The following is a 27842-nucleotide window of genomic DNA, read 5'->3' on the forward strand; positions in this document are numbered from 1 at the left end:
TAAAGTTTAATTTGGAATGCTGAAAACCTTTAAAGTCATGTATTAGTCAATGTAAGAAAAACTTATTTTAAGCAATCTCTAAAGAGAGAATGCTGTAAGTTGTCTGTTTCCGCAGTTCTCACAGTGTTATTCACAGAAGATCCTTTGTGGGGCAGGAGGAGTTGTATTTTAGCATTGTGTAGTAGTATCTCCTTTGTATGTATTACTTAAAAAACAGTAGTTGATTGTTTTGACACAGGTAACTAGGTAGAGATTGTGGTCCCTGATGTCTTTTGTCTCACCAGAGAGAAACAGACTGTCAAGTTTGAGAACAATTACATTCTCACTTTGTATAATTTCTTGAAATAGGTTTTGAATAAAAAGGGTAGAAGTAAAATCTGCCTTGTTAATTTCCGTTAAGTGCTACTGGGAGCCTGATGGCCTTGGAACTCTTTCACCATTTACTGGAGTTCTTATATTTATAATGGACAGAGTCAGTGCAGAATCAGTTATTAAAGGATGATAGTGGTGGTTACAGCTGTTCAGAAGACTTCCTATTGTTTGTTGCTGTTTTGCAAATACTGCTGATGTCATACACTGGGTCCTTTTCTAAACTGTGATCTTGCCTGGGTGTTTTATGATTTTAGAAAGTGGTGTATTATGTTCCATGTGTTATATATGTAATGACTAAAGAAACCTGGCTTATTAGCTTTGCCATGATCTCCCACCTGGAACTTCAGTAGCCTTCTGTTTACTCTTCTCCCCCTTTTTTTGGTCATCTCATTCTGCAGGCCAGTCTCTGCAGTATAGCCAGAGCAATCTCTTTAAAATACAAATGAGAATAAGTCTTATAACTCTTTAAGACTTTCTCATCGCTCTTCATGTTAAATTTAAACTCCCTTCTGTGGCCTACCCGGCCCTGAACCTCATCCCACTCCACAGTGCTTCCCCTTGTTTACCATGTTAGAGAGACTCTGGTCTCCTTTCTGTTTTTACAACATGCCAAGTCTCTGAGCCTTTGTATTTTCTGTTACTTCTTTCCAGAGTTCTTCCACTGGCTGGCTCCTTGAGGCTTTACTCTCAATGCCACCTCCATGGAGGACCATCTCTGTTAGTTTTTAGGACTGTTGTTACAAAGTACAACAAACTGGGAGGTTTGAAATAGCACACAGTTATTTTCTAACAGTTTTGGAGGCCAGAAGTTCAAAATCAGGCTGTTGGTGGGATTGGTTCCTCCTAGGGAGAATCTGTTCCACCTCTCTGCTAGCTTCTAGTGGTTGCTGGCAGTCCTGAGTGGTCTGCAGCTGCATGACTCCAGTGTATTCTGTCATCTCCTTGTTGTTTTTCTTTTGTAGTCCTTCTCTGTCTTCACATAGCCTTCTCTCTGTGTCTGTTTCTTCTCTTCTTATAAAGATATCAATTATATTCAATTAAGGGCCAACCCTACTCCAGTGTGACCTCATCTTAGTTAATTATATTTGTAATGACCCAATTTCCAAGTTAAGGCACAGACTGAGGTTCTAGGAAGACCATGAATTTTGAGGGAGACTGTTCAACCCAAACCAGCTTCCCTGACTCAATTTAAAGTAGGCTGTGTTGGTGGAGCTATATCTATAAACATACTCACAAAGTTATTGATCACAAAGTTATGGATTAGCATGGCACTTCATTAGACCACATTTCATGCATAACATTCAGTTCTGGGCACGTCATCCGTGAGAGGGAAGATAAGTGTACTAGGATGTGAATGGAGTTGTGAGGAATTTTGAAATAATGCTATAGGGATAAGAACTGGGGTTTTGCTCAGTTGGAGAGGTGTAGATCTGGCAAGTTCTCATGGTCCTCTGTAGGAGGACCTTCCTTCAGAGGAGGGGATACAGAAGACTGGATTATAGATTACTTGTATCACAGGTATGTATCCTGAACTTTAGAAGCATGGTTTTGCCTTTTTAGGGGTGGGAGTCTTTATCCGTTACATTTGACTAGATACCAGCCTCATCTCTTCCATCATGAAGGAAGAAAAATATTAGTAATACACCATTACCATATTTGACAAAGTAAGAGAATATAAACCTGTGAAGTTTTGTTTGATAATATATCATTTTTAAGATTATTAATGAAATGCTTACATATTGTCCCCCTTATCTGCAGTTTTTCTTTCCACAGTTTGTTACTTGCAGTCAACCTTGGTCCAAGAATATTAAATGGAAAATTCCATAAATAAGCAATAAATTTTAAATTGTATGCTGTTCTGAGTGAGTAATCTGATGAAATCTCACACCTTCTGCTCTGTCCTGCCAGGACCTGAATCATCCTTATGTCCAGCATATTCATGCTGTATATGCTGTCCATTTGTTAGCATAGAAAAAAACATAGAATATGTTCCCTTGGGATCCACAGAAGATTGGTTCCAGGACCCCTCTAAGGATACCAAAATTCATGGATGCTTAGGGCCCTTATATATCATACTGTACAGTGGCATAGTACAACTGGCTCTGTGTATCTGTAGATTCTGCATCCATGGATATGAAGGGCTGACTGTATAGGGTTTGCTGACTCTATAAGGTTCAGGTTTATTTTCAGTTTCTCACATCCATTGGGGATCTTAGAACATACCCACCATGAGTGATGGGGTATTACTGTATTGAGTTTCAGCAAGAATTTTCACTTTTTAAAATGGAATAAATATAACATAATTTAGATTCCCTTGCAATTCAACAAGGACATTTTGGCGGCGTTTGCCTGTGAAGGAGAGGACCACATGGCTTTGGGTATTCATGGTTGAATGGACATCAGGGATGACCTAAACTCTCTTTCCTCTTGTGTACTATGTCACAGCCGCTTTAGGAAGTTCCCATCCTGGGTTTATCCAGCCACTAATCTTCTTTACTATCCTGGGTGATGGATGTTTGCTGAAGCAATCCCACAACTAAGAAGTTTTGCCTGCAAATTTAGCCTCTAAACTCAGGGATCCAATGGAGGCCTGAGCATCAGTTCCTTCTTCCATGCTGTACTTTTACTTTTATCTTCAAATCATTGCTATACTATGCCCGTCTATTCTCCTTTAATGGATAGCCTTGCTCCCTACTTCACTGATTAAACAGCTTTGTTGTTGTGTGAGAGGTGTTTTAGCTATAACCCCTTCAGTTACTTCCTTCTCCACCTAGAGATATAATTCCTTCTGCACCCATCTGTTTCCCAACAGAGGAGGGGTTCCTCCTATCCAAATCAAATCCCTCCGTCTGTGTCTGTGGCACCATTTCCTTGTGTCTCCTCAGAATCTCCAGGTGTTACTAATCCCCCTCCCATGTAGAGTCTCAACTATTCCCTCTAATTACTTTTTGCCTTTGGATCTTATACCTCTCCCATGTTTCTTCTTCTTTGTAAACCCTTTGCTGAAAAAACGTATCTTACACATTGATCAAATCTACATTTGGCAGCACATTTGATTTACTGAACACTAGTATGCTGCTAAGTGAGCTGGTATGATAGACATTTTATAGAAAGCTGTCATTCAGGTTAAATAGCTGTGCACTGGCCAAGAACCACATCTCTTAAGTGCTTTACAGCCCTAGAAAATGTGACTGTAACCCTGTCACACCTACTGCCCAGTTGCACTCATTTCCCAAGCTGGCGAAGTAATGCTCGAAATTTTCCAAGCTAGGCTTCAACAGTACACAAACCGAAAACTTCCAGATGTTCAAGCTGGATTTAGAAAAGGCAGAGGAACCAGAGAACAAATTGCCAACATCTATCTGTTGGATCATAGTAAAAGCAAGAAAATTCCAGAAAAACATCTACTTCTGCTTCATTGACTATACTAAAGCCTTTGACTGTGTGGATCGCAACACATTGTAGAAAACTCTTCAAGAGATGGGAATACCAGACCACCTTACCTGCCTCCTGAGAAATCTGTATGCAGGTCAGGAAGCAGCAGTTACAACCAGACATGGAACAATGGGCTGGTTCCAAACTGGGAAAGGAGTATGTCAAGTCTGTATCTTGTCACTCTACTAATTTAACTTATATGCAGAGTACCTCATGTGAAATGCCCGGTTGGATGAAGTACAAGCAGGAATCAAGTTGCCAGGAAAAACATCAATAACCTCAGATGTGCAGATGATACCACCCTTATGGCAAAAAAAGAGGAACTAAAGAGCCTCTTGATGAATGTGAAAGAGGAGAGTGAAAAAGTTGGCTTAAAACTCAACATTAAAAAAAATGAAGATCATGACATCCAGTTCCATCTCTGTCTCTTCATGGCAAATAGATGGGGAAAGAGTGGAAACAGTGAGAGACTATTTTCTCGGCCTCCAAAATCACTGCAGATGGTGACTGCAGCCCTGAAATTAAAAGACTCTTTCTCCTTGGAAGAAGTGAAAGTGAAAGTCTCTCAGTCATGTCTGACTCTTTGGAACTCCATGGACTATGCAGTCCATGGAATTCTCCAGACCAGAATACTGAAGTGTGGGTAGCCTTTCCCTTCTTTTGGGGATCTTCCCAACCCAGGGATCAAACCCAGGTCTCCTGCACTGCAGTCGGATTCACCAGCTGAGCCACAGGGGAAGCCCAAGAATACATGACAAACCTAGATAGCTCATTAAGAAGCAGAGACATTACCTTGCCAACAAAGGTCCATGTAGTCCAAGCTATGGTTTTTCCAGTAGTCATATGGATGTGAGAGTTGGACCATAAAGAAGGCTGAGCGCTGAAGAATTGATGCTTTTGAACTGTGGTGTTGGAGAAGACTCTTGAGAGTCCCTTGGACTGCAAGGAGATCAAACCAGTCAATACTAAAGGAAATCAACCCTGAACATTCATTGGAAGCTGAAGTTCCAATACTTTGGCCACCTGATGTGAAGAGCTGACTTATTGGAAAAGACCCTGATGCTGGGAAAGATTGAAGGCAGGAAGAGAAGGGGACAACAGAGGATGAGATTGTTGGATGGCATCACTGACTCAATGGACATGAGTTTGAGTAAGCTCCAGGAGACAGTGAAGGACAGGGAAGCCTGGCGTGCTGCAGTTCATGGGGTCACAAAGAGTCAGACATCATGAGTGACTAAACAACAAAAACCCTGTCTCTAAGTCATCCCTGACCTTTTAGCTTATATACTGCAGCAAAATGCTGATTAGTCCTTCCCCTGCCCATCTAATCAGATTTGCCTGCGTTAATTTGGACTTCATTATCTTCCTTTTTCTCCTCCCAGCAGAGGGCATACAGTTCTGGTTCCTCAGCTGCCTGGGTAAAGCTAAACTATTATGAGTCAGGTTTAGATGTCATGTTTGGGTTCTCCCTCAGACATGTGATTTGTCTGGGCAAAAGGTACATCTGACTACAGCATTCTGTAACTCTTCCAAAGGCAGTAACAGACTCTTGCCATAAATGAATCTGCACAGACTTGACCCTGGAAACTTTGATTTCCATTCTCATTGCTTTGAGTCATGTTTTTCTCTGAAGCTGCATTGGGTTTGTTTTAATACCAATTGCAGAGTTAGGATGTATACATTCATTCTATGTATATTCATTGATTCCCCCCCACCCCCTTGGTGGCATCATGTGGGATGCAAGTGGGATGTGGATGGCAATCCCCATGGCAAGTGGGATCTTAATTCCCTGGCAATAGATTGAACTCAGGACTCCTGCAAGTGGAAGCACAGATTTTTAACCCCTGAGTCACCAGGGAAATCCCTATTCATTGATCTACCATGTGCCAGACCTTATTCTACTCACTGGGGACTTAGCAGTGAGCAAAACAGACAAAAATCTCTGCCTCATTAAGGCTCTATTGCTCGTGCACCTATTTCACTTACTGTTGGTTTAGAGAGGCAATCTCAGATTTCAGGTTTCTCTTTATAGGGAGATTTTAGGTGTTAGCCTGGTGAATCTAATCTCATCTCTTAAATTATGTATCTTCTGGTACAAACAACAGCAGTTCCTGAATACGCTTGTTCTGCAGAGTTCATCATGCTCTTTGTTTGACACGCTTTTCTGTACTTGAAAAAAAACTTGTTACTCTTCAGAGTTCAACTCAGGTATGGCTTTCTCAGTGAAGCGTTCCATGATTCCCTTGGGTCAGACTGTAACCTCTCAGCTCCCACAATACTTTGTATGTAGAACTTACCATCTTGTGACTGTTAGTTATGCTCATCACTTTTTTAGATTAAAAACTTGAGAAATGGAATTGTATCTTAGTTCTCTTTCCTAATGCCTGTTACTTAATGAGTACTCAATGCACATTTTTAAGTGAAAGAGAAATTAAATATAGATGTGCTTTAGTATAATTTACATATGACTACAGTGAAATAGGAGCTTCCCTGGTGGCTCAGACAGTAAAGAATCTGCCTGCAATGCAAGAGACCCAGGCTTAACCCCTGGATTGGGAAGATGCCCTGGAAAAGGAAATGGCAACCCATTCTTGCCAGGGAAATCCCATGGACAGAGGAGCCTGGCGGGCTACAGTACATGTGGGTTGCAAAAGAGTGGAACATGACTTAGCGACTAAAGAACAACATAATGAGGTAGAAATACAGACATGTACATTATAAAATAAAAAATGTATCTTAAATGTAGTCTCACGTGTTTACAAATCTATTTGCTAATTATCTTGCTAAGTCGCTTCAGTCATGTCCAACTCTTTGTAACCCCATGGACTGTAGCCTGCCAGGCTCCTCTGTCCATGAGATTCTCCCAGGCAAGAACACTGGAGTGGGCTGCCATGCCCTCCTTCAGGGCATCTTCCTGACCCAGGAATCGAACCCACGTCTCTTTTGTCTCCTGCATTGTAAGGTGGGCTCTATACCACTGAGCTACCAGGGAAGCCCTCATTGTCTTACAAGTATAGAAAAAATGTACCAGCTTAACTCTAGAATCCTCTAATTCTCTTTTAGAGTCACCTTCCCCCTGCAAGAGTAATCACTATTCTGACTTCTAACAACATGCATTTTGAACCCTGATATTAAGCTATGTGAATATATCTTTGTTTGAAAAGAAAGATTTAAAATAACTGACATCTCTATAACTCAGGTTTTTTTCATTTCAGACTTAGTACTTGAGATTTAAGTTCCCTTCCTGTCCTAAAATTTTGTGACTCTAATATTTAAAACTTAACAGTTCTCCCACTTTATTGCTTCTACAATAGTGCCCTCTGACGATGTAATACTTCCTAAAATTTAAATAGATAATTTCAAACTTGAGGGCATAGGCTGTGGTCAGGTCATTCTGGTGGTGCACAGCGTCCTGAAGCCACAGTGAGTTACTGACAGTGTGCTGCTGTCACAGAGTCGTTTAGCCAATAGATGATACCAGAATCTTCCTCTGCTGGAATACTTGACTATTCTTTGAAAAACGTGTATTGATTACTGGAATGTTTTGGGTCTTTTAAGGGCAGGACATCTTCACCATTGTTTTTTTTTTTTTTTTTTTTTCACCATTGTTTTAATATTAGAGTACAGGATATTATGATGTCATAGGATTTTGGTAATTTAGAATATGATTTTCCTTTTGGGGTCCAAAGTCCTTGGTTACGGGAAAGGAGGTTTCCTGAGCACTGTAGAATTTTGCTGTACCCATTTTCCGACGACGTATATACTGTTAAAAATATAATTAGATGCCGTTGTGATATTTATTTATACCATTATTGAGTATATAATACCTTCTTTTATATTTTCTCAAGCACTAGCTTGATATATAAAATATCTATGAGAATTTAATATTAACAAGAGGTCCTTATACACAGAAATGTGGGAAACCACATTTAGAAGATTTGAACTGCATTCATTTATTAATTATAAAGTATCTGTCTTGTAGAGGGGCACTATGGTAGCTATTGTGTTCTTGCCTTTCTAACAATCTGTTTGTAGGTGTAGGAAGTTGGACAGACAAACTTTTTTCCACAGTGGACTCTCTTATATCCTTTTATTCCCTTCCCAGTTTGTTATTTTACCTTTAAGTAAATAATTTATATCTAAGAGTTTCTTTTTTGAGACTAAGAGCAGGTTACAAGTAATATGTAGAAAGGAAAAATACAGTTCTCTTGTATATATTAATATGCACAGAAAGATGTTTGAAAATATGCCACATCTTGTTACATAGAAGGGTGATTTGATTTGAATTGTATCTCTGAGCAAACATCCACCTTCCTTGTTAAAATAAACTAGACCTTCTATGATTGGCAATGAAGGGAGCATTCCTGTGGTGAGGGAAGGACATTCCTGTTTCTTAGACTCACCTTCCTCTTGGAGGGACTTGTGATCCTTTTCCTTGTCACCATCTCCACTCTGTCATCAAGAGACACTGTTTCCTTTTTAATTCTTTTAAGTCAAATTTGCCCTCCAGTCTTTCCTAGTATCTTCAGAATAAGCAACAGTTAGAACCGGACATGGAACAACAGACTGGTTCCAAATTGGGAAAGGAGTATGTCAAGGCTATCTTGTCACCTTGCTTATTTAACTTATGTGCAGAGTACATCATGAGAAATGCCAGGCTGAATGAAGCACAAGCTGGAATCAAAATTGGTGGGAGAAATATCGATAACCTCAGATATGCAGATGACACCACCTTTATAGCAGAAAGCAAAGAGAAACTAAACAACCTCTTGATGAAGGTGAAAGTGGAGAGTGAAAAAGCTGGCTTAAAACTTAACATTCAGAAAACTAAGATCATGATATCCCGTCCCATCTCTTCATGGCAAATAGATAGGAAAACAGTGGAAACAGTGAGAGACTATTTTCTTGGGCTCCAAAATCACTGCAGTTGGTGACTACAGCCATGAAATTAAAAGATTCTTGCTCCTTGGAAGAAAAGCTATGACCAACCTAGACAGCATGTTAAGAAGCAGAAACAATACTTTGCTAACAAAGGTTCATCTAGTCAAAGCTATGGTTTTTCCAGTAATCATGTATGAGAGTTGGACCATAAAGAAGGCTGAGCACCAAAGAATTGATGCTTTTGAACTGTGGTGTTGGAGAAGACTCTTGAGAGTCCCTTGGACTGCAAGGAGATCAAACCAGTCCATGCTAATGGAAATCAGTCCTAAATATTCATTGGAAGGACTGATGCTGAAGCTGAAGCTCCAATACTTTGGGCACCTGATGCAAAGAGCCGACTCATTAGAAAAGACCCTGATGCTGGGAAAGACTGAAGGCAGGAGGAAAAGGGTATGACAGAGAATGAGATGGTTGGATGGCATCACTGACTCAATGGACATGAGTTTGAGTAAGCTCCAGGAGACAGTGAAGGACAGGGAAGCCTGGCGTGCTGCAGTCCATGGGGTCACAAAGAGGCAGACACAACTGAGCAACTGAACAGCAAGAACTTTCCTGGTATCTTCAGAATACATATGAATAAAGGTAGTGTTGCCAAAATCTTGACTCTCTGTGCATGAATGCTGAAGAGAAATATAGAGACAGAGTTTTGGAAGGATAAGAAAAATGACTTTATCTTTGCCCAGCAAAGGAGAATACATAGCAGGCTAGCACCTCAAGAACTGTGCCCCTTTTCCCTCAGGAATAGGGAATTTTATATCATTCTGAAGGTCTTGTATTTTTTTTTTTTCCTTCTGCAAAGTTTCAAAATGGCCACAGCTGGCTTTAGGCAACTCAGCAACCAGGATTGGTGTCACTGAAGTTATCTAGCCCATGGCCTTTTTGAAAATGCAGAATGCTACAAGACAGTGTAGCGGAAGAAGAATGTCAGGTGCCAAGTACAATACATATGGAATCAGAGAGTGGTTAGTTTTGTTTAGCTTTGTAAAGGGCAAGTCTAGCTGTAAGTGTTTGTTAGTAGTAACAGTTAAAGAATAACCAAGATTGTTTAAATCTTGCAGGCCTGTTTGACTGGTATGTACCAAAGGCTGTTCACTCATTTCTGTTTTTGCTGCAACAGTAGAACATTCAAAGGATTCTTGAAATGTTCTGACATAATCAAGTGAAAATAAGCCAAGAGTCACCCATGATCTGATTCGTAAGATATAGCTTGCTCTCCCGTCTAGTCCCAGCTCGGGGGCTCGTCCTGGGTGAGAGACAGCTTAGGCGGGCTCCACTTTTCTCTACCCACAGACCTGGAACCTGGCAAAACCCCACCATCCTTTCAGGTTTTGGTTCCTTCTGAAAGTTGTGTCCTTCTACCATGAAGGTGTCCAGCCATTCAGGGGAGGTCCAGCTTGCCCAGAAACAATGTTAGTCTCCATTTAGGAACTCTAACAGAATGAAATGCCATAAATCCAAAATTAATACAGGACACACACATCAAATGGAGGAAAGGAAGTCTTTCCTCATTTCAATGTCTCTGGTCTAGAACTGGACACCAGAGAGCTCTGTTTCAAGGTACCTTAATTTGAAGTGTGAGTCTGTTTTTTGCCATGTGTATTTTAGTAAAATTCTGTTGTTATTGTATATCTGGATATGTAAATGAAACCAACTCTAAACCAAATTTCCTAAAACTAAAGCCTACTGAGTAAGAGTAAACATTGTTTTCTTTTTATATAAGTAGCCTAATTAAATGAGTAAAAAACAGTATAGTAACAATTACTGAGTTAAGTCAGTGAAAAGACCATGTTCTTCAGTATAACTGTTAGTATATGGGTGGGAATGTGTACTTCATTTTGCAAATCTAGGAGAAAGATACCCTAGTGCCCCCTGCTGAAGGCTGAAGTTTGTAGCCAGCCCTATCTGCAATAGTGTGTTACAATGAAAAAAGCAGACTGGATTTTGTGAGAAGTCGGACTGGGTAGTGAAAAACACACATGAAGAAGAATTGTATTTTACTTTTATTTATTAGTTACATTACCTTAGGCAAGTTATCTGATCTCTCTGAACTTTCATATCCTTATTTATAGGATTGGTGTATTGAACATGCCCCCAGAGGCTGATGGGGAGGATGGTAAGGTGATCTATGTAAAGCACCAGCACAGTACCACACCCAGAATAGGTGTTCTGTGTTAACCTACCCCCACTTTCTCCAAGTTGCCACCAAAACTTCTTCTAATAGGTGTGATGTTCTTACAGGCTTTTCTGGATGTAAATTTTATTTTTGAGCAGTTTTAAAATCCACGTAGTTATTGTTGCCACAAGAAACTATTTAAAGGATGTTCCCTTTGTTTCTCCCTGTCTACCCATTCTCATGGATCTCTTTATCCTCTACAAGGTGAAGGAGGGAAATATCTCTTGAAATATCTCTTGAAATAGGACCATATTGTAGAGAGAATTGCTGGGTGTGACTAGAGGTGTTTTCCCTTTTTGAGATCATGTTTGCTTGGCCTTTATGGTGCTATTACTTCAGTTATCTCAATATACCAAATTGAAAAGATAATTAAAAATTCCAGGTCTGCCTCTGACTTGTAACCTTGGCCAAGCCACTTGACCTCTTTGAGCCTGGTTTTTTTCAGTTGAACAACACAGACCAATACAGACTTCTGAGTCTCTTGTTCTGTTTCTGTTGTGATTTATAAAATTTCTATTCAGGACCACAGGGGTGGAAGTGGCATGCAGCCCTCAGCTCTCCACAGCAGAGGGCACACTGCACCTAGTGTGCTGGGCCATTAGGTATTGGGAACTGTCTACAGATATCTATATCCCTGATGATTAGGAAGAGTCAAGAAAATTCTGTAAATGAATGTTTTGCAAAGGATATTTCTCTACCTGTTTCTAGCTCTTTACTATTTAGCTGAAGCACTCAAGAAATAGGAGATTTTGACATTCTAGTGGAATGTCCTATAATTCTGTGAAGAGCTTCATTACTCGCCACCTCACTTACCTCATCCTGGTACCCCATTCTTGGGACTGGTATGCAGATGGGATGGAGTGGAGAGCTAACATTCATTGAGCATACATTGTACATTAGGGACTCTTCCTGGTACTTGAGGTATGTTTAATCTTCACAGTAATCCTTTGAGTTGTGTGTTATCTTTATTTTATATAGGATGAAAATGGGGCTCATACAGGTTAAGTGGCTTGCCTGAGGCCTCACAGTAACATTCAAGTTCACATCTGTTAACTCCTGAATCTGCTATCTTTCTGTCATACCGGAGTTCTACCCCTTTTCTCCCAAATTAAACAATTAGGGATTGCTAGGAGCAGGAGTGCCCTGAGAGTGGCCATATAAGGAAGTTTGGCTTTCTCTAAAGTTCTTGTGGCTCTTGTAATTCTAGATATAAGCCTTTTCTCAAAGTTCGGCTCTAAAGTCAGTGGGTAAATTGAAAATAACTATGGCAGAATTATCTTTGAGAATACCAGGGGGAAGTCATCTTGTTAGAGAGCCATGTACTTCCTTTCTTTAACTCCAGCACAGCTAGTCTTTCTTCCTTTGTTGAAATAGATCATGGTTTTTCCTGTTGAGCTTCAAATAATGCAGTTGGCTTGTATTTAGGGGCCGTGAAGTGAAGTAGTGAAGTAAAGTCGCTCAGTCGTGTCTGACTCTTTGTGACCCCATGGACTGTAGCCTACCAGGCTCCTCCCATGCGATTTTCCAGGCAAGGGTACTGGAGTGGGTTGCCATTTCCTTCTCCAGAGGATCTTCCCCACCCAGGGATCGAACCCGGGTCGCCTGCATTGTAGGCAGACGCTTTACCATCTGAGCCACCAGGGAGCCATGGTGGGTGGTAGTTCACATCTTTGAGCATCAGAGTCTCATTCAGCATTGTGTGTGTGTGTGTGTGTGTGTGTGTGTGTGTGTGTGTGTGTTTATGTGTTAGTCACTCAGTCGTGTCTGGCTTTTTGCAACCCCATGGACGGTAGCCTGCCAGGCTCCTCTATCCATGGCAATTCTCCAGGCAAGAATGCTGGAGTGGGCTGCCCTTCCCTTCTCCCAAGGGATCTTCACCACCCAGGGATTGAACCCAGGTCTCAGCATAGTGAGAGGCTTACATATTAGAAGTATTGTGAAACTTCGATCAAGAGAAGGAAGAGCAGATTCATGTCTTATTTAGGGGCTTAACTCATTTGTTCTCAGAATGTTAGCTGTACATCAGAATTACTTGGTGTGCATGTGTGCTAAGTTGCTTCAGTCATGTCCGACTCTGTGTGACCCTAAGGACTGCAGCCTGCCAGGCTCCTGTCCAGGGGATTCTCCAAGCAAGAATGCTAGAATGGGTTGCCATGCCCTCCTACAGGGGATCTTCTTGACCCAGAGATTGAACTTGTGTCTCTTATCTACCTGCATTGGCAGGTGGGTTCTTTACCACTAGCACCACTTGGGAAGCCCCAGAATTACTCGGAGGCCTTGTTAAAACACAAGTTACTGGGTTCTGCTCCCCACAGTTTCTAATTCAGTAGGCCTGGGAATTTGCATTTTTAACAAGTAGGCCAGAGAATTTGTATTTTTAACAAGTTCCTTGATGAAGCTGATGCTGGTATATAGGGACCTTACATGGAGAAACACTATATTAATTTGAACAGAAGCAAGTGGAATCACTTGTCTATCTTTCCTTCACTGTTTGTCTGTTTCTCTTGCCTTTTTTTACTTTGAGGCTTAGTGAGTGTAGTTGAATTAGTTTGAGTTAAATTAAGGAGCTGTGGCTCAGTCACTTCTTTATCCGGTTGCTTAGTTTACTCCTTGGCCTGGAACAAATACTTGGCCCATTCAATTGATGCTTGTTGAATAAGTGATTGAGTGAGTTAATGTATGTCATGTGTGCTTGCTAAGTCGCTTCAGTCATGTCTGACTCTTTGCAAACCTATGGACCCTATCAGGCTCCTCTGTCCAGGGGATTCTCCAGGCAAGAATACTGGAGTGTGTTGCTGTGCCCTCTTCAAGATATGTCATAGGAGGGTTTGTTTGTTTGTTTGTTTGTTTTTTTAGCACATGGATATCATTATTATATACCTGCCCCATACAAACTGCTTATTTTACTGAATGGTAAATAGTCTTTATATTAGAATAGCCTGTATTTTAAGACCATATATGGTGAAGATTGTGGACATTGGGAAGTGTGCATAAGATGTAGATTTGAGAAACTTGCATTTTGGAACCTGTGGTATGAATGTGAAGCGTGTGTGTGTGTGTGTGTGTGTGTGTGTGTGTGTGTGGTATGTGTGTGTGTGTAGATGGAGTGGTTACAGGAAGTTCCATTTCTTTTGGAATGGTCTAGAGAAATCTTGCAAGGTCTGGGTTAGGTCAGAACCAACTCCTGCCCCAGGGAGGTTGGAGCAACACTGGATCAGCCTATGTGTGCCCCAGACCAGACTCTGCATTCTCACTGCTCTCCCTCCAGAGCACTGAGGAATTCAGACCCTGTGATCCTAAACCTTGGTAGGCTCTGTCTGTTGTAACTCTTTAAATTCAGATAGTTGTATATGAACTTTACCATATTATACCATTTAACAACTGTATTTTTTAAATGGTGAGTTCATTTAGTGAAGTTCGATTTAAGCTCAAAACTGTGTCATTTTGACATGATTTGTATTGTATCTGGCAAAGTCTCAGTATCCAGTGTCTTTTGTCTCTTTTAGTACAGATTAAATTTTTTTCCTTTAAATTCATTTTACTTTAACAAAAATTAAAAAAAAATTTTTTTTAATACTTTTTGGCTACATCGTGCAGCATGCAGGATCTTAGTTCCCCAACCAGAGATTGAACCTGTACTCCCTGCAGTGGAAGTGTGAGTCTTAACTGCTGGATCAGTCTAGGAAGTTCCCATTTTACCTTTTTACCTTTTTTATGCTAAAGTATTTTTTTCTTCTTTTCTTAAATAATTTTATTCATTTATTTGGCTGTGCTGGGTGTTCGTTGGTGCACGGGCTTTTCTGTTGTTGTGGTGAGTGGGGGCCACTCTTTAGTTGTGGTGTGTGGGCTTCTCATTGCTGAGCATAGGTTTCAGTAGTTGCGGCATGTGGGCTCAGTAGTTGTCCTGAGGCATGAGGGATCTTCCTCAACCAGGGATCAAACCCGTGTCCCCTGCATTGGCAGGTGGATTCTTCACCACTGAGCCACCAGAGGAGTCCTAAGTTGAAGTATTTTCAAGTAAATTAAAAACAGCATATTTTCTCTCTAAATCCTTTATATACAGCTGTAAAATAGAAAAATTTTTCTTATGTAGCCAAAACAATATGATCACTCCTAACAAAATTAATGTTAATAAATCCTTAGTAATGCCTAATACCTAGTCCATATTTAAATTAACCCAGTTGTCCCTAAATTGTGATTTATATCTTGTTTGTTCAAACTAGGATACAATCTGGAATCATGCACTACATCTGATTATTATGTTCCTTAAAATTTATTGTAATCTAAAACAAACAGTCCTTTAATCAGATATTGCCTTGCCTTTTTGTTATAAAATACCTTATCTTTGGACTTGTCTGATCACTTCTTCAGAGTATGTTCAGCTTGTTTTTCTACCTTTGTATTTCCCAGAAACTGGAAATTAGATATAAAGACTGGACTGAGATACAAACTGAGTGTTTTTGGCAAGAATTTATCATGGATGATATGTGTTTTGTGTTGTGCATTGTGATGAAATACATAATTCTTGTTCACATCACTTTCAGTGATGCTAACTTTGATCACTAGGTTAACAGGCTGATCTTATGACAGGTAGTAATATGAATGTTCATTTTCTTATCATCCATTCTCCTAATGCCTTTAACACTTGAGTAATTCTTGCCTGAATCAGTAACTTCACTAGGGTTTGTCAAATACCATTTTCCTAATTCTGTCATTGCTTCTGCATTAGCTGACATTTGATAAAACAGAGCTGTTTTTCATCAGTTGGGACTATTTAGTACCCTGAAATATAACTCTGTTGGAAAGGCAAGTTAAATGTTGAATTCTTTGCTTTTTTATTTACAACTTCTAAGTGAGGAGTTGGCTTAATAAATAAATGGTGAGGAATAAATATTTTTCTTGCTTTCTCTTTTTTGGTATCCTTATGGAGTAATGGATTTTCATGAATCAATTAAAACATGGAATCAAATGTTTTAATTAGCTACAATCATCATTCTTTTTATGTTCCATTTGTTTTATGTTCAATTAATTAAAACGTCAGCCAATGATAGATCCTGGCCCTTGGAATGTCAATTGTTATTGGGATGACAATGTTTAGAGACCTTTTCAGTGGTCTTTCTAGTCCTTGAATTTCAATATTGAAAGTTTCAATAATGAAAATTCAAGTAGTAAGGAATATCTGTATTTTAAAAATTGCTAACGCAAGAGTGGGATGATATGGGAGAATAGCATTGAAACATGTAAATTATCATATGTGAAATGAATCACCAGTTCAGGTTCGATGCATGATACAGGGTGCTTGGGGCTGGTGCACTGGGATGACCCAGAGGGGTGAGATGGGGAGGCGTGGGGGAGGAGGGTTCAGGATGGGGAGCACATGTACACCCATGGTGGATTCAAGTCCATGTATGGCAAAACCAATACAATGTTGTAAAGTAAAATAAATAAATTAATTAATTAAAAGAAAAAGAAAATTCAAGTAGTAAGGAATGTCTGTATTTTAAAAATTACTAAGTTCATATTACTATTTCCAATTCAATTTTAACATTATTGTGTTTTTAAGTGGCTACTTGATTTTATAATTGTATATTTTATGCTGAAAATCTCAACCAATAACATTGCTTTATCTTAAAATATGAAGAAAATGATTTCAAAATAATATCAATATTACTACTACTAATGAAACCAAATGAAGTTTTAACTTTTTTTATTTTTGTAGCATAGCTTGATTTGAATGGAAGAAGAATATATGTACTTTTTAGTTTTTAATTACTTTGAAATATGTCTTGTCTGTTTCTTTTTTGTCATAGGTTGATCACTTTGGATTTAATATTGATAGAACTTTTAAACAGCGGTACCTAATAGCTGATAACTACTGGAAGGAAGATGGTGGATCAATACTTTTCTACACTGGTAACGAAGGGGACATTATCTGGTTTTGCAATAACACGGTATGTGCAGATTTGTGAAACTCTTGTGCTCAATTTCTTTTTTATTATGATCAACTAGAAAAAAATCTTTTGTAGTATATATGACCAAATAATTCTGAAGTTCTTTAAAAAAAAAACCAAAAAGATAAACTCACAAGTAACAGAGAAACAGCAAAAGTATGTGAATAGGCAGTTTACAAAAGAATAAATACAGACATCCAATAAGCCTGTTCAGCCTTAAAGAATTATATGTGAAAAGAATGAAATGTGATACTATTTTTAGACAACTGAATTTTAAAAGATGAAAAAATATCCCAGCTTATTTCACAATTGAACAAGGATATGGGAGAAATGGGAGTAGGGATGTCATAACTATGTAATAAATATAGTTTATTGTTATTATTACAGTCTAGAATGAGAACACAAGGGCAGGAATTTTTATTTGCTTGTTCAGTGGTGTATCCTAGATCCAGGACTGTGTTAGGCATATAGTACTCAATAAATATTTGTTAAATGAATTAATTAATAAAATTTAAACAAAACCAGTGCAAATAAGAAAAAAAATGCAAGTTTGATTTTCAAATAGGGTGGGCAAAGGTAGATATATTTTAGCTTTCCTGTTGTACTATTTTTCTTATATTTGTGAGGATAAAAAATACTGTAGCTGTTAGCTTGCTTCTCTGACTATATATTCTATCTTCTTTTATAATAATGCTTAAATCTGTTAATAAAACTTAATTAAGACACATGAAAGGAAGAAATTTTCCTTTTTAATCAGTCAGAGCTAAGACTAGAAAATGTCAGCTTTATACCAGAAAGCTAGTCTGTGAACTACCTTAGGGTGGGGACTGAATCATATTTTCTCCACTGCCAATGTCTGACATGGTGCTTGGTATTCAGAAGATCTTAGTAAATGATGAACTGAACTACATTAAAAGCAAAGATATGAACCCAATTATGTTGTGTTATTGTATTCCATTTTTCTAATTATTTCCTTAGGAAATAACATTCCTTAGGATGTTATTAGTCTATATATGTTAGTTGAAAAGAAAATAATTCCATAAGAACTGAGATCGTGGATATCTGTTTCTCTTAAATGAGTGACAGCTGAAATCAGAATTTGTTTTCCATGAGATTCCTGCTCTGTAATTCTGTGAAACAACTGAGGCTGCCTTGTCTCCCTTTCTCTTTCTTGTGCGATTGCTCTTTTAAGCCAAAGCCACGGGTCTTCTCCAACACCACAATTCAAAAGCATCAATTCTTCAGCACTCAGCTTTCGTTATAGTCCAACTCTCACATCCATACATGACTACTGGAAAAACCATAGCCTTGACTAGATGGACCTTTGTTGACAAAGTAATATCTCTGCTTTTTAATATGCTGTCTAGGTTGGTCATAACTTGCCTTCCAAGGAGTAAGCGTCTTTTAATTTTATGGCTGCAATCACCATCTGCAGTGATTTTGAAACCCCCCCCAAAAAAAGTCAGGCACTATTTCCACTGTTTCTTCATCTATTTGCCATGAAGTGATGGGACTGGATGCCATGATCTTAGTTTTCTGAATGTTGAGCCTTAAGCCAACTTTTTCACTCTCCTCTTTCACCTTCATTAAGAGGCTCTTTAGTTCTTCATTTTCTGCCATAAGAGTGGTGTCATCTGTATATCTGAGGTTATTGATATTTCTCCTGGCGATCTTGGTTCCAGCTTGTGCTTCTTCCAGCTCAGCATTTCTCATGATGTACTCGCATATAAGTTAAATAAGCAGGGTGACAATATACAGCCTTGACATACTCCTTTTCCTATTTGGAACCAGTCCGTTGTTCCATGTCCAGTTCTAACTGTTGCTTCCTGACCTGCATATAGGTTTCTCAAGAGACAGGTCAGGTGGTCTGGTATTCCCATCTCTTTCAGAATTTTCCACAGTTTGTTGTGATCCACACAGTCAAAGGCTTTGGCATAGTAAATAAAGCAGAAATAGATGTTTTTCTGGAACTCTCTTGCTTTTTCGGTGATCCAGCGGATGTTGGCAGTTTGATCTCTGGTTCTTCTCCCTTTTCTAAAACCAGCTTGAACATCTGGAAGTTCATGGTTCACATATTGTTGAAGCCTGTCTTGGAGAATTTTGAGCATTACTTTACTAGTGTGTGAGATGAGTACAATTGTGTGGTAGCTTGAGCATTCTTTGGCCTTGCCTTTCTTTGGGATTGGGATGAAAACTGACCTTTTCCAGTCCTGTGGCCACTGCTGAGTTTTCCAAATTTGCTGACATATTGAGTACAGCACTTTCACAGCATCATATTTCAGGATTTGAAATAGCTCAGCTGAAATTCCATCACCTCCACTAGCTTTGTTCATAGTGATGCTTCCTAAGGCCCACTTGACTTCACATTCCAGGATGTCTGGCTCTAGGTGAGTGATCACACCATCGTGATTATCTGGATTGTGAAGATCTTTTTTGTACAATTCTTCTGTATATTCTTGCCACCTCTTCCTAATATCTTCTGCTTCTGTTAGGCCCATACCATTTCTGTCCTTTATTGAGCCCATCTTTGTGTGAAATGTTCCCTTGGTATCTCTAACTTTCTTGAAGAGTTCTCTAGTTTTTCCCATTCTATTGTTTTTCTCTATTTCTTTGCATTGATCGCTGAGGAAGGCTTTCTTTTCTCTCCTTGCTATTCTTTGCAACTCTGAATTCAAATGGGAATATCTTTCCTTTTCTCCTTTGCTTTTCGCTTCTCTTCTTTTCACAGCTATTTGTAAGGCCTCCTCAGACAGCCATTTTGCTTTTTTGCATTTCTTTTTCTTGGGGATGGTCTTGATCCCTGTCTGCTGTACAATGTCATGAACCTCTGTCCATAGTTCATCAGGCACTCTGTCTATCAGATCTAGTCCTTTAAATCTATTTCTCACTTCCACTGTATAATCATAAGGGATTTGATTTAGGTGTTACCTGAATGGTCTAGTGGTTTTCCCTACTTTCTTCAATTTAAATCTGAATTTGGCAATAAGGAGTTCATGATCTGAGCCACAGTCAGGTCCCGGTCTTATTTTTACTGACTGTATAGAGTTTCTCCGTCTTTGGCTGCAAAGAATATAATCAATCTGATTTCTGTGTTGGCCATCTGGTGATGTCCATGTGTAGTCTTGTGTTGTTGGAAGAGGGTGTTTGCTATGACCAGTGTGTTCTCTTGGCAAAACTCTATTATCCTTTGCCCTTCTTCATTTTGCAGCCCAAGGCCAAATGTGCCTGTTATTCCAGGTGTTTCTTTACTCCCTACTTTGCATTCCAGTCCCCTATAATGAAAAGGACATCTTTTTTGGGTGTTAGTTCTTAAAGGTCTTGTAGGTCTTTATAGAACTGTTCAGCTTCAGCTTCTTCAGCATTACTGGTTGGGGCATAGCCTTGGATTACCATGATATTGAATGGTTTGCCTTGGAAATGAACAGAAATCATTCTGTTATTTTCAAGATTCCATCCAAGTACTGCATTTCAGACTCTTTTGTTGACTATGATGTCTACTCCATTTCTTCTAAGGGATATCTGCCCACAGTAGTAGATATAATGGTCATATGAGTTAAATTCACCCATTCCGGCCCATTTTAGTTCACTGATTCCTAGAATGTCAACGTTCACTCTTGCTGTCTCCTGTTTGACCACTTCCAATTTGCCTTGATTCATGGACCTAATGTTCCAGGTTCCTATGCAATATTGCTCTTTCCAGCATTGAACCTTGCTTCCATCACCAGTCACATCCACAACTGGGTGTTGTTCTTGCTTTGGCTCCATCTGTTCATTCTTTCTGGTATTATTTCTCCACTGCTTTCCAGTTGCATATTGGGTAGCTACCGACCTGGAAAGTTCATCTTCAGTGTCCTATCTTTTTGCCGTTTCATACTGTTCATGGGTTTCTCAAGGTAAGAATATGAGGTGGTTTGCCATTCCCTTCTCCAGTGAAGCACATTCTGTCAGACCTCTCCACCATGACCTGACCATCTTGGGTGGCCCCACATGGCATGGCTTAGTTTCATTGAGTTAGACAAGGCTGTGGTCCATGTGATCAGATTCACTAGTTGTCTGTGATTATGGTTTCAATCTGTCTGCCCTCTGATGCCCTCTCTCAGCACCTACCTTCTTACTTGGGTTTGTCTTACCTTGGACGTGGGGTATCTCTTTACGGCTGCTTTTTACCTTGGACATGGGGTATCTCCTCATGGCCCCCGCTCCTGACCTTGGACGCGGGGTAGCTCACGTCCAAATTAATACATTTGCTTCCTCTCAAAACCTGAGGTCAACTCTTCTGATTACTTTGTTGGATGATCCTTACTGTTAAGAAACTCATATTCTGGTAGGATCAGACACAGATAAGCAAATATTGCAACAAAGTAATAGAGATCCATACCTATTGAGACTGGTATTGATAGGAGGGCGTGATCAGCAAGTCATCAAGAGGGCAGGCAGAGGAGGGCATCTTGAGCTGGGGTACAGTGTCTCTAGATACATGGCAGGGGTAGGAAATGAGCAAGGTGTTAAGAGAGAAAATGGGGTTATTGAAACCATCACAAATATCAGGTTAAACTCTCCGTCCTCACATGCATACAGCTCTTTTAATTGTTCATTTATTGGTTAAGACAAACAAAAATTTTGTCTTAGTCTTTGTTAGGAGCTTCCCAGGTGGCTAAGTGGTGAAGAATCTATCTACAATGCAGAAGACCCAGGTTTGATCCCTTGGTTGGGTAGATCGCCTGGAGAATGGAATGGCAATCTACTCCAGGATTCTTGCCTAGAGAATTCCATGAACAGAGGAGCCTGGTGGGCTACAGTCCATGGGATCATAAAGAGTTGGACCAACTGGGTGACTAACACTTTCACTCAGTCCTTGTAAAGGAATAAGAGCTCATTAAAAAGCAATAATGTGCACTAGGAATGACAAGCAGTTGTAATCTATGCTAAATCTAAATCTGGGACTTCCCTGGTGGCTCAGTAGTGAAGAATCTGCCTGCCAATGCAGGAAATGTGAGTTCAATCCCTGGGTCTGCAAGATCCCTTGGAGAAGGAAATGGCAACCACCTTTAGTATTCTTGCTTGGGAAATCCCACTGACAGAGGAGCTTGGTGGGCTACAGTCCATGGGGTCGGAAAAGACTAAATAAAAACAACAAATTTAAATCTAGTTAATTGACTTTGGCCACCTAGAATGCTTTGTTAAGAAGGATTCTGAGGTCACAACTTTAGGTAAGTGAAAAAATTGCCGCTGTTGATTAATGACCAGCATTATTTGTGGAAATAAGGAAGTTTGCACTTGATGATTGTATTCTGGAGCTAGGTGGCATGTGCTTGAAGGCTGGCTCTGCCACTTTCTCGTTCTGTGACTGTCACAGGTTGTTTAAACTGTGTCCTTACCTGTTAAGTAGAGATAATCAAAGTGCCTATCTTTTAGATTGTGATAACTAAGTGAATTAGTATATGTAAAATGTTTAGAATGGTTTTTAATGAGCTGTAAGCACTCAATTAATACTAGCTGTTGTTAGCTACTATTTATCTTCATGTAAATAAGATTAATAATCAAAGTACCCATCTCTTAGATTGTTATGATAATTAAGTGAATTGATACATATAAAGTGCTTAGAATGGTATTTAATGAATTGTAAGCACTCAGTTAATACTAGCTATTGTTAGCTATTATTTATCTTCATGTGTATAAGATTAATACAAAACCCAGGGGAGTCCAGTATGTTTATTTGTACTGTTGTCTTTTATGTTATAAATAAAAGTTATTTGTGAGTAGGCAGATAGCTTAGTTATCCTGCTCTTTCCTATATTCTTTGGGACACAGTGCAGTTTGAAGGCTATTTTAGACATAATGTTGACTCTGAGGCTAGAGTGTCAGAATAAGGAGAGTTGGAATGATTGGTAGTTGTGCAACGTGGTCTTATTTTGAATTGTTCCACTCTGATACAGTGTGAGATGGATGTGCAACAATGAAACAGTTATATCATTTATCTGTAGCACAAATATGAATTGTCCAGATTCTCAGAGAACTCTTTTTGTTATGGTTTAACATTCATTTCATATGAGTTGCAAAAAAAATTAAGACCTTTTTTGCATCCTAATTTTACCCTTTGAATTTGTAAATTCCTCCTAGGGGTTCATGTGGGACATAGCTGAGGAAATGAAAGCCATGTTGGTGTTTGCTGAACATCGGTACTATGGGGAGTCCCTGCCCTTTGGTACTGACTCCTTCTCGGTAAGAGTGTCTTTTACATTTAGGACATTTTCTAACTACATGTTCCACTGTAAGAAAAATGATATCTTTAACTTGACTGCCTGAAATTTCAGTAACTTGTATTTAACCTTTTCATATATTTGAAACCTTTTCATATATAACTTCATTTATAATTTCATATATAATTTTAAAGCCTCAATTTTTAAAATTGTATTATTTTTTAAATAATCATATTATTTTAAAAATAATTTTAAAAATTATTTTAAAAATGATATCATTACCATTTTTATAGTATTGATCAGTCTTTAACTCAATGTGATGAGGCTAGCCTTTGCCAGGTAAATCTTAATCTAAGAATGTGGAGACTGGAGGGAACTTTTCATTGTTTAAAAATATCAGTAAATAATCCTCTTTATAAGTTATATATGTAAATTATTGGGTCTATCACTGGAAAAAATGTTAGGAGTTCACAAATGCTTGTTTAGTAAGGTGTTTTTCAGTAAAATAAGGACAGATCATCTCTATGATTCAGAGAGGTCAGCTAGTCACTAGATTCCCTCCTAGCCTTTCTTTTCTCTCAGGGAACTTTGGCCTTGACCACAAATCTACGCTTTAATAAGCCAAGACACCCTTTCCTCAGCTGAGTCACTTATCTACTACCCATGTGTTTCTGACTATATGGATTTGCCATCTGTATTATTCACTATTTTTCTTTTAGCAACTTACTTTTCAGACTTAGTACTCTCTTGATAAAGGCTTTATGTACTATTTTTGATAAGCTATATTGAAATAGAACAAGTATTAAAGTAAAAATGTTTGTGCACTACCTAGGATCATGATGTATACCACCTTTATACACATACCAGGCATTTTTTAAAAAAGATTTCTTTCTTTTTTTTTTTTTAAATGTGGATCACTTTTTTTTTTAAGTCTTCAATTGAATTTCTTGTAACACTACTTCTGTTTTATGTTTTGTTATTTTTGGCCCTAATTCATGTGGGATCTTAGTTCCCTGACCAGGGATCGAACCTGTACACCCTACTTTGGAAGGTGAATGGACCACCAGGGAAATCTCCATACCATGATTTTGGAGAAATCTGAGTTAGAGGAACTTGGGTCAGTCATTTTCTAGGCTTCCTGTTTTGAAAGAAATTTTTATTTTCAGAAATTTTGTTATCTTATAAATAAATAAATAAAAAGTTCTTGTGTTATAAATGAAAACCAGAGTGATTTGCTGATATTTGTTAGATTGCATGGGAAACTCTATTCTTTAGTTTATTATTTTGCATAATTATCTGATTAGGGAAGTTGACAGGTTTTGAAACCATTGAAAAGTAGTTTGTTACAGATAAAAACACAACCTCCTTTCCTAGTTCCTTGTGGTCCATACTCTACTAGGAAAAAGGAGGTGAGGGCTCTCTGTGCTATGCTTCCTTCCCTTCATGTGCTCGCAGAATTTGTTAGTAGCATGGGGGAATATTGCAATTGCATGGGATTGGGAAAAAACTGCACTCAACTATACATCGTGCCATGAAAACTAAAAGTAAAGAATAGTGACAGACCATGAGAGAGAGGTTAAGAAGTCAGAGAACATACATCTTGGATGAGAGGAAAGGTTAAAGGAGTAAGTGACATGCATAGGAGAGAGGAAAGATGGGCCTCTGTGGTTCCAAAATATACCAGGTGATGGGAGGAGTCCAAAATATGGACTCCTTTGTGAGACCAAAATATGAAGGTTAAATAGGATAGTCTGATGGATATGTGACTGTGTTAGTTATCTGTTGCTACATGACAATTTACCTCAAACTTTAGTGGCTTAAAACAACAATAAACATTTATTATTTTCCAGTTCCTGTGGGTAAGGAATTTGGGGTGACTCAACTAGGTAGTTCTGTTTCAGGGGATCTCATGAGGTTAAGATGTCATTTAGTGCTTCAGTCATCTGAAGGCTTGACTGAGGCTGGAGGACCCTCTCTGCTTATATGGAGGATCCACATGAGTGACAGATTGGTGCTGGGTGTTAGCAAGATGCTTTAGTTTGTCCTCTCTTGGGATTTTCCAAAGGCCTACTTGAGTGGCTTCATGACATGACAGCTAGCTTCCCTCAAAGTTGGCCATCTAAGAGAGCAAGGTGGAAACTGCAGTGCTTTTTTTTTTTTTAAGTCTTTATTGAATTTATTACAATATCACTTCTGTATTATGTTTTGGTTTTTTGGCTGCAAGTCATGTGGGCTTCAGTCCACAGGGTCACAAAGAGTCGGATACAGCTGAAGCGACTTAGCATGCATGCATATGTGGGCTTTTAGCTCTCCAAGCAGGAATCAAGCCCACACCCCCTGCTTTGGAAGGTGAAGTCTTACCCAGTGGGCCACCAGGGAAGTCCACCTACAATGCTTTTTATGACCAGACTTTGGAAGTCGTATATCATTTCTGCCACATTCTATTTGTGTTAGAACCAAGTCACTAAGTCCAAACCAAGTTCAAATGGGGAAGAATTAGGCTTCACCTTTTAAAAGGAGACTCTTCTTTAATCTTCTCAGCTTAGCAGGACTCCATTTGAGTTCCACCTTCCTACACCGCAGTGAGGAAATTATCCCTAGGCAGAGAACTAGATGATCATGGAACTTACTTCCTGAGTAAGTAAGTCACGGCTATGGTGTTTCCAGTAGTCATGTACAGATGTGAGAGCTAGACTTTAAAAATGCTAGAGAATTGATGCTTTTGAACTGTGTGCTGAAGAAGACTCTTAAGAGTCCCTTGTAAAGCAAGGAGATCAAACCAGTCAATCTTAAAGGAAATCAACCCTGAATACTCTTTGGAAGGACTGATGTTGAAGCTGAAACGCCAATCCTTTGGCCACCTGATGCAAACAGCTGACTCGTTGGGAAAGACCCTGATGCTGGGAAAGATCGAAGGTAGAAGGAAAAGAGGGTGACAGAGGATCAGATAGTTGGATGGCATCACTGATTCAATGGACATGAACTTGGGCAAACTCGGGGAGATGGTGAGGGACAGGGAGGCCTCGAGTGCTGCAGTCCATGGGGTCGCAAAGAGTCGGACACTATTTGGCGACTGAACAACGACATTCTTCTCTCAGGAATCAAAGTCTTGTGTTGCTTTTCCAATGTCTGAAAAAGGTTGTTCCATATGTTTTTTTTTCTTAACTCCAATTTTATAGTTGTACAACAGGCAGGCTGACTTATTCCAGTTGTTGGTTTATCAGACATAATAATCTTTCTGATGAGGAAGGATGTTTTATTTTTGCTGATTATTCTTACTTCCATTTTTCACAGGATTTAGTTTACCTTTGCTTTATGTGGTAGCCTTTGTAAATGTTTCAAGATTTGAAATAAAAATTATAATAGAATAGTTGTCTGTTAAAATTAGTATTGTATGCTCTCACATCTGTTGTTAAATGTTACTTACGATTTGTCTTTGTTGTTTCTACTACTTCAGCAAAATCTTTGGTAAATAGCATTTAATAGAAATTACATTTGAATGCAAAAATACCTTATTTTCTTCCCACAAACTTGAAATCACTTTTCCATGAGTTTAAATTAGCAGTGCTAATGCTTTAACTGGGTGTTTTAACTCAGTTGCCTAGAAATTCTGTTTGGAGAAAAGCTTATCTGGCTTTTTTCTGGATCTGTGTTATGCCTAAGCTGCTATTATATGCACATTTATACCCATGTGCTTTGTTATTTTTCTTTAGGATTCCAGACACTTGAATTTTCTGACAACAGAGCAAGCTCTCGCTGATTTTGCAAAGTTAATCAAATACTTGAAAAGAACAATCCCAGGAGCTAGAAATCAACCTGTCATTGCCCTAGGGGGCTCTTATGGTGGCATGCTTGCAGCCTGGTTCAGGATGAAGTATCCTCATTTGGTGGTTGGGTAAATTCATTTATGTTGGATGTGAGCACTTTCTTAATGATTGGCAAAGCGAACATAGAGTGGTTTTTTTTTTTTGGCGGGGGGAGATAAAACATATCCTATTCTATTGTACTGAGATTTTTAATTTCTGTTTTACTAAGAGTTGTAGATTTTTCTCACCACTCTTGTTCAGTATCAGTTTCAATTTTAAAACTTGAATTATGTGAGTTACATTTTTTTCTTTTCTGTTTCTTTTGATCTTCTTACCATTTAGAGCTCTTGCATCCTCTGCCCCCATCTGGCAGTTTAATAATCTGGTGCCTTGTGACACATTTATGAAGATTGTAACTACAGATTTTGGCAGAAGTGGCCCAAATTGTTCAGAGAGTATCCGCAGGTCCTGGGATGCCATTAGTCGACTTGCGAAAAAGGGTAAGCTTTAATTAAGAGGATGGAATCATGTTTTGGGGTTTTTTTTTGTACCTTCTAAGTGCTAAATCTAACACTTTCCACTTTTTCAGTAAACTTTTTTTTAAATATAACATACATGACTGAACGACTAACACTTCCTTTATTTTACTTTACATATAACAAGTATACATACTTTACATTTGCCAAGTATAACATATAGAAAAGTACACAAATCAAGATATACAGCTTGGTGAATTTTTGCAAAGTGAATACATAGGGTATTCAGCATGCAGATCAGGAAACCCACCCCCCCCACCCCCAAATCCCCTCTGGCTCTTTACAGATACTACCTCTGTGCTTATCAAACCAGTTACTATCCTGAATACCAGAACCGTAAATTAACTTTGCTTACTCTTAAATTTTTTAATAATCGGAATTGCATAGCATGTATTTTTTTGTCTCTGCTCTCTTTTACTCAACACTGT

General features: G+C 38.9%; 1 protein-coding gene and 1 non-coding gene across 3 annotated transcripts in view; one reads left to right on the forward strand and one right to left on the reverse strand.

Annotated features, from left to right (window-relative positions):
* PRCP (prolylcarboxypeptidase) overlaps positions 1-27842 on the forward strand; it is an 81700-nt gene that overhangs the window by 25076 nt on the left and 28782 nt on the right. The window contains exons 3-6 of one of the 2 annotated variants that reach the window (XM_065936993.1): positions 16732-16872; positions 22993-23094; positions 26786-26967; positions 27221-27378. In XM_065936993.1, the coding sequence (XP_065793065.1) occupies positions 16732-16872; positions 22993-23094; positions 26786-26967; positions 27221-27378 (583 nt within the window). The remainder of the gene's footprint in view (positions 1-16731; positions 16873-22992; positions 23095-26785; positions 26968-27220; positions 27379-27842) is intronic. The other variant, XM_065936994.1, reaches the window with a different exon arrangement.
* TRNAC-ACA (transfer RNA cysteine (anticodon ACA)) lies at positions 12494-12565 on the reverse strand. Its single transcript has one exon. It is a non-coding gene; the product is annotated as a tRNA-Cys (tRNA).

This window comes from Muntiacus reevesi, chromosome 5 (assembly GCF_963930625.1).
Source record: "Muntiacus reevesi chromosome 5, mMunRee1.1, whole genome shotgun sequence".
NCBI lineage: Eukaryota > Metazoa > Chordata > Mammalia > Artiodactyla > Cervidae > Muntiacus > Muntiacus reevesi.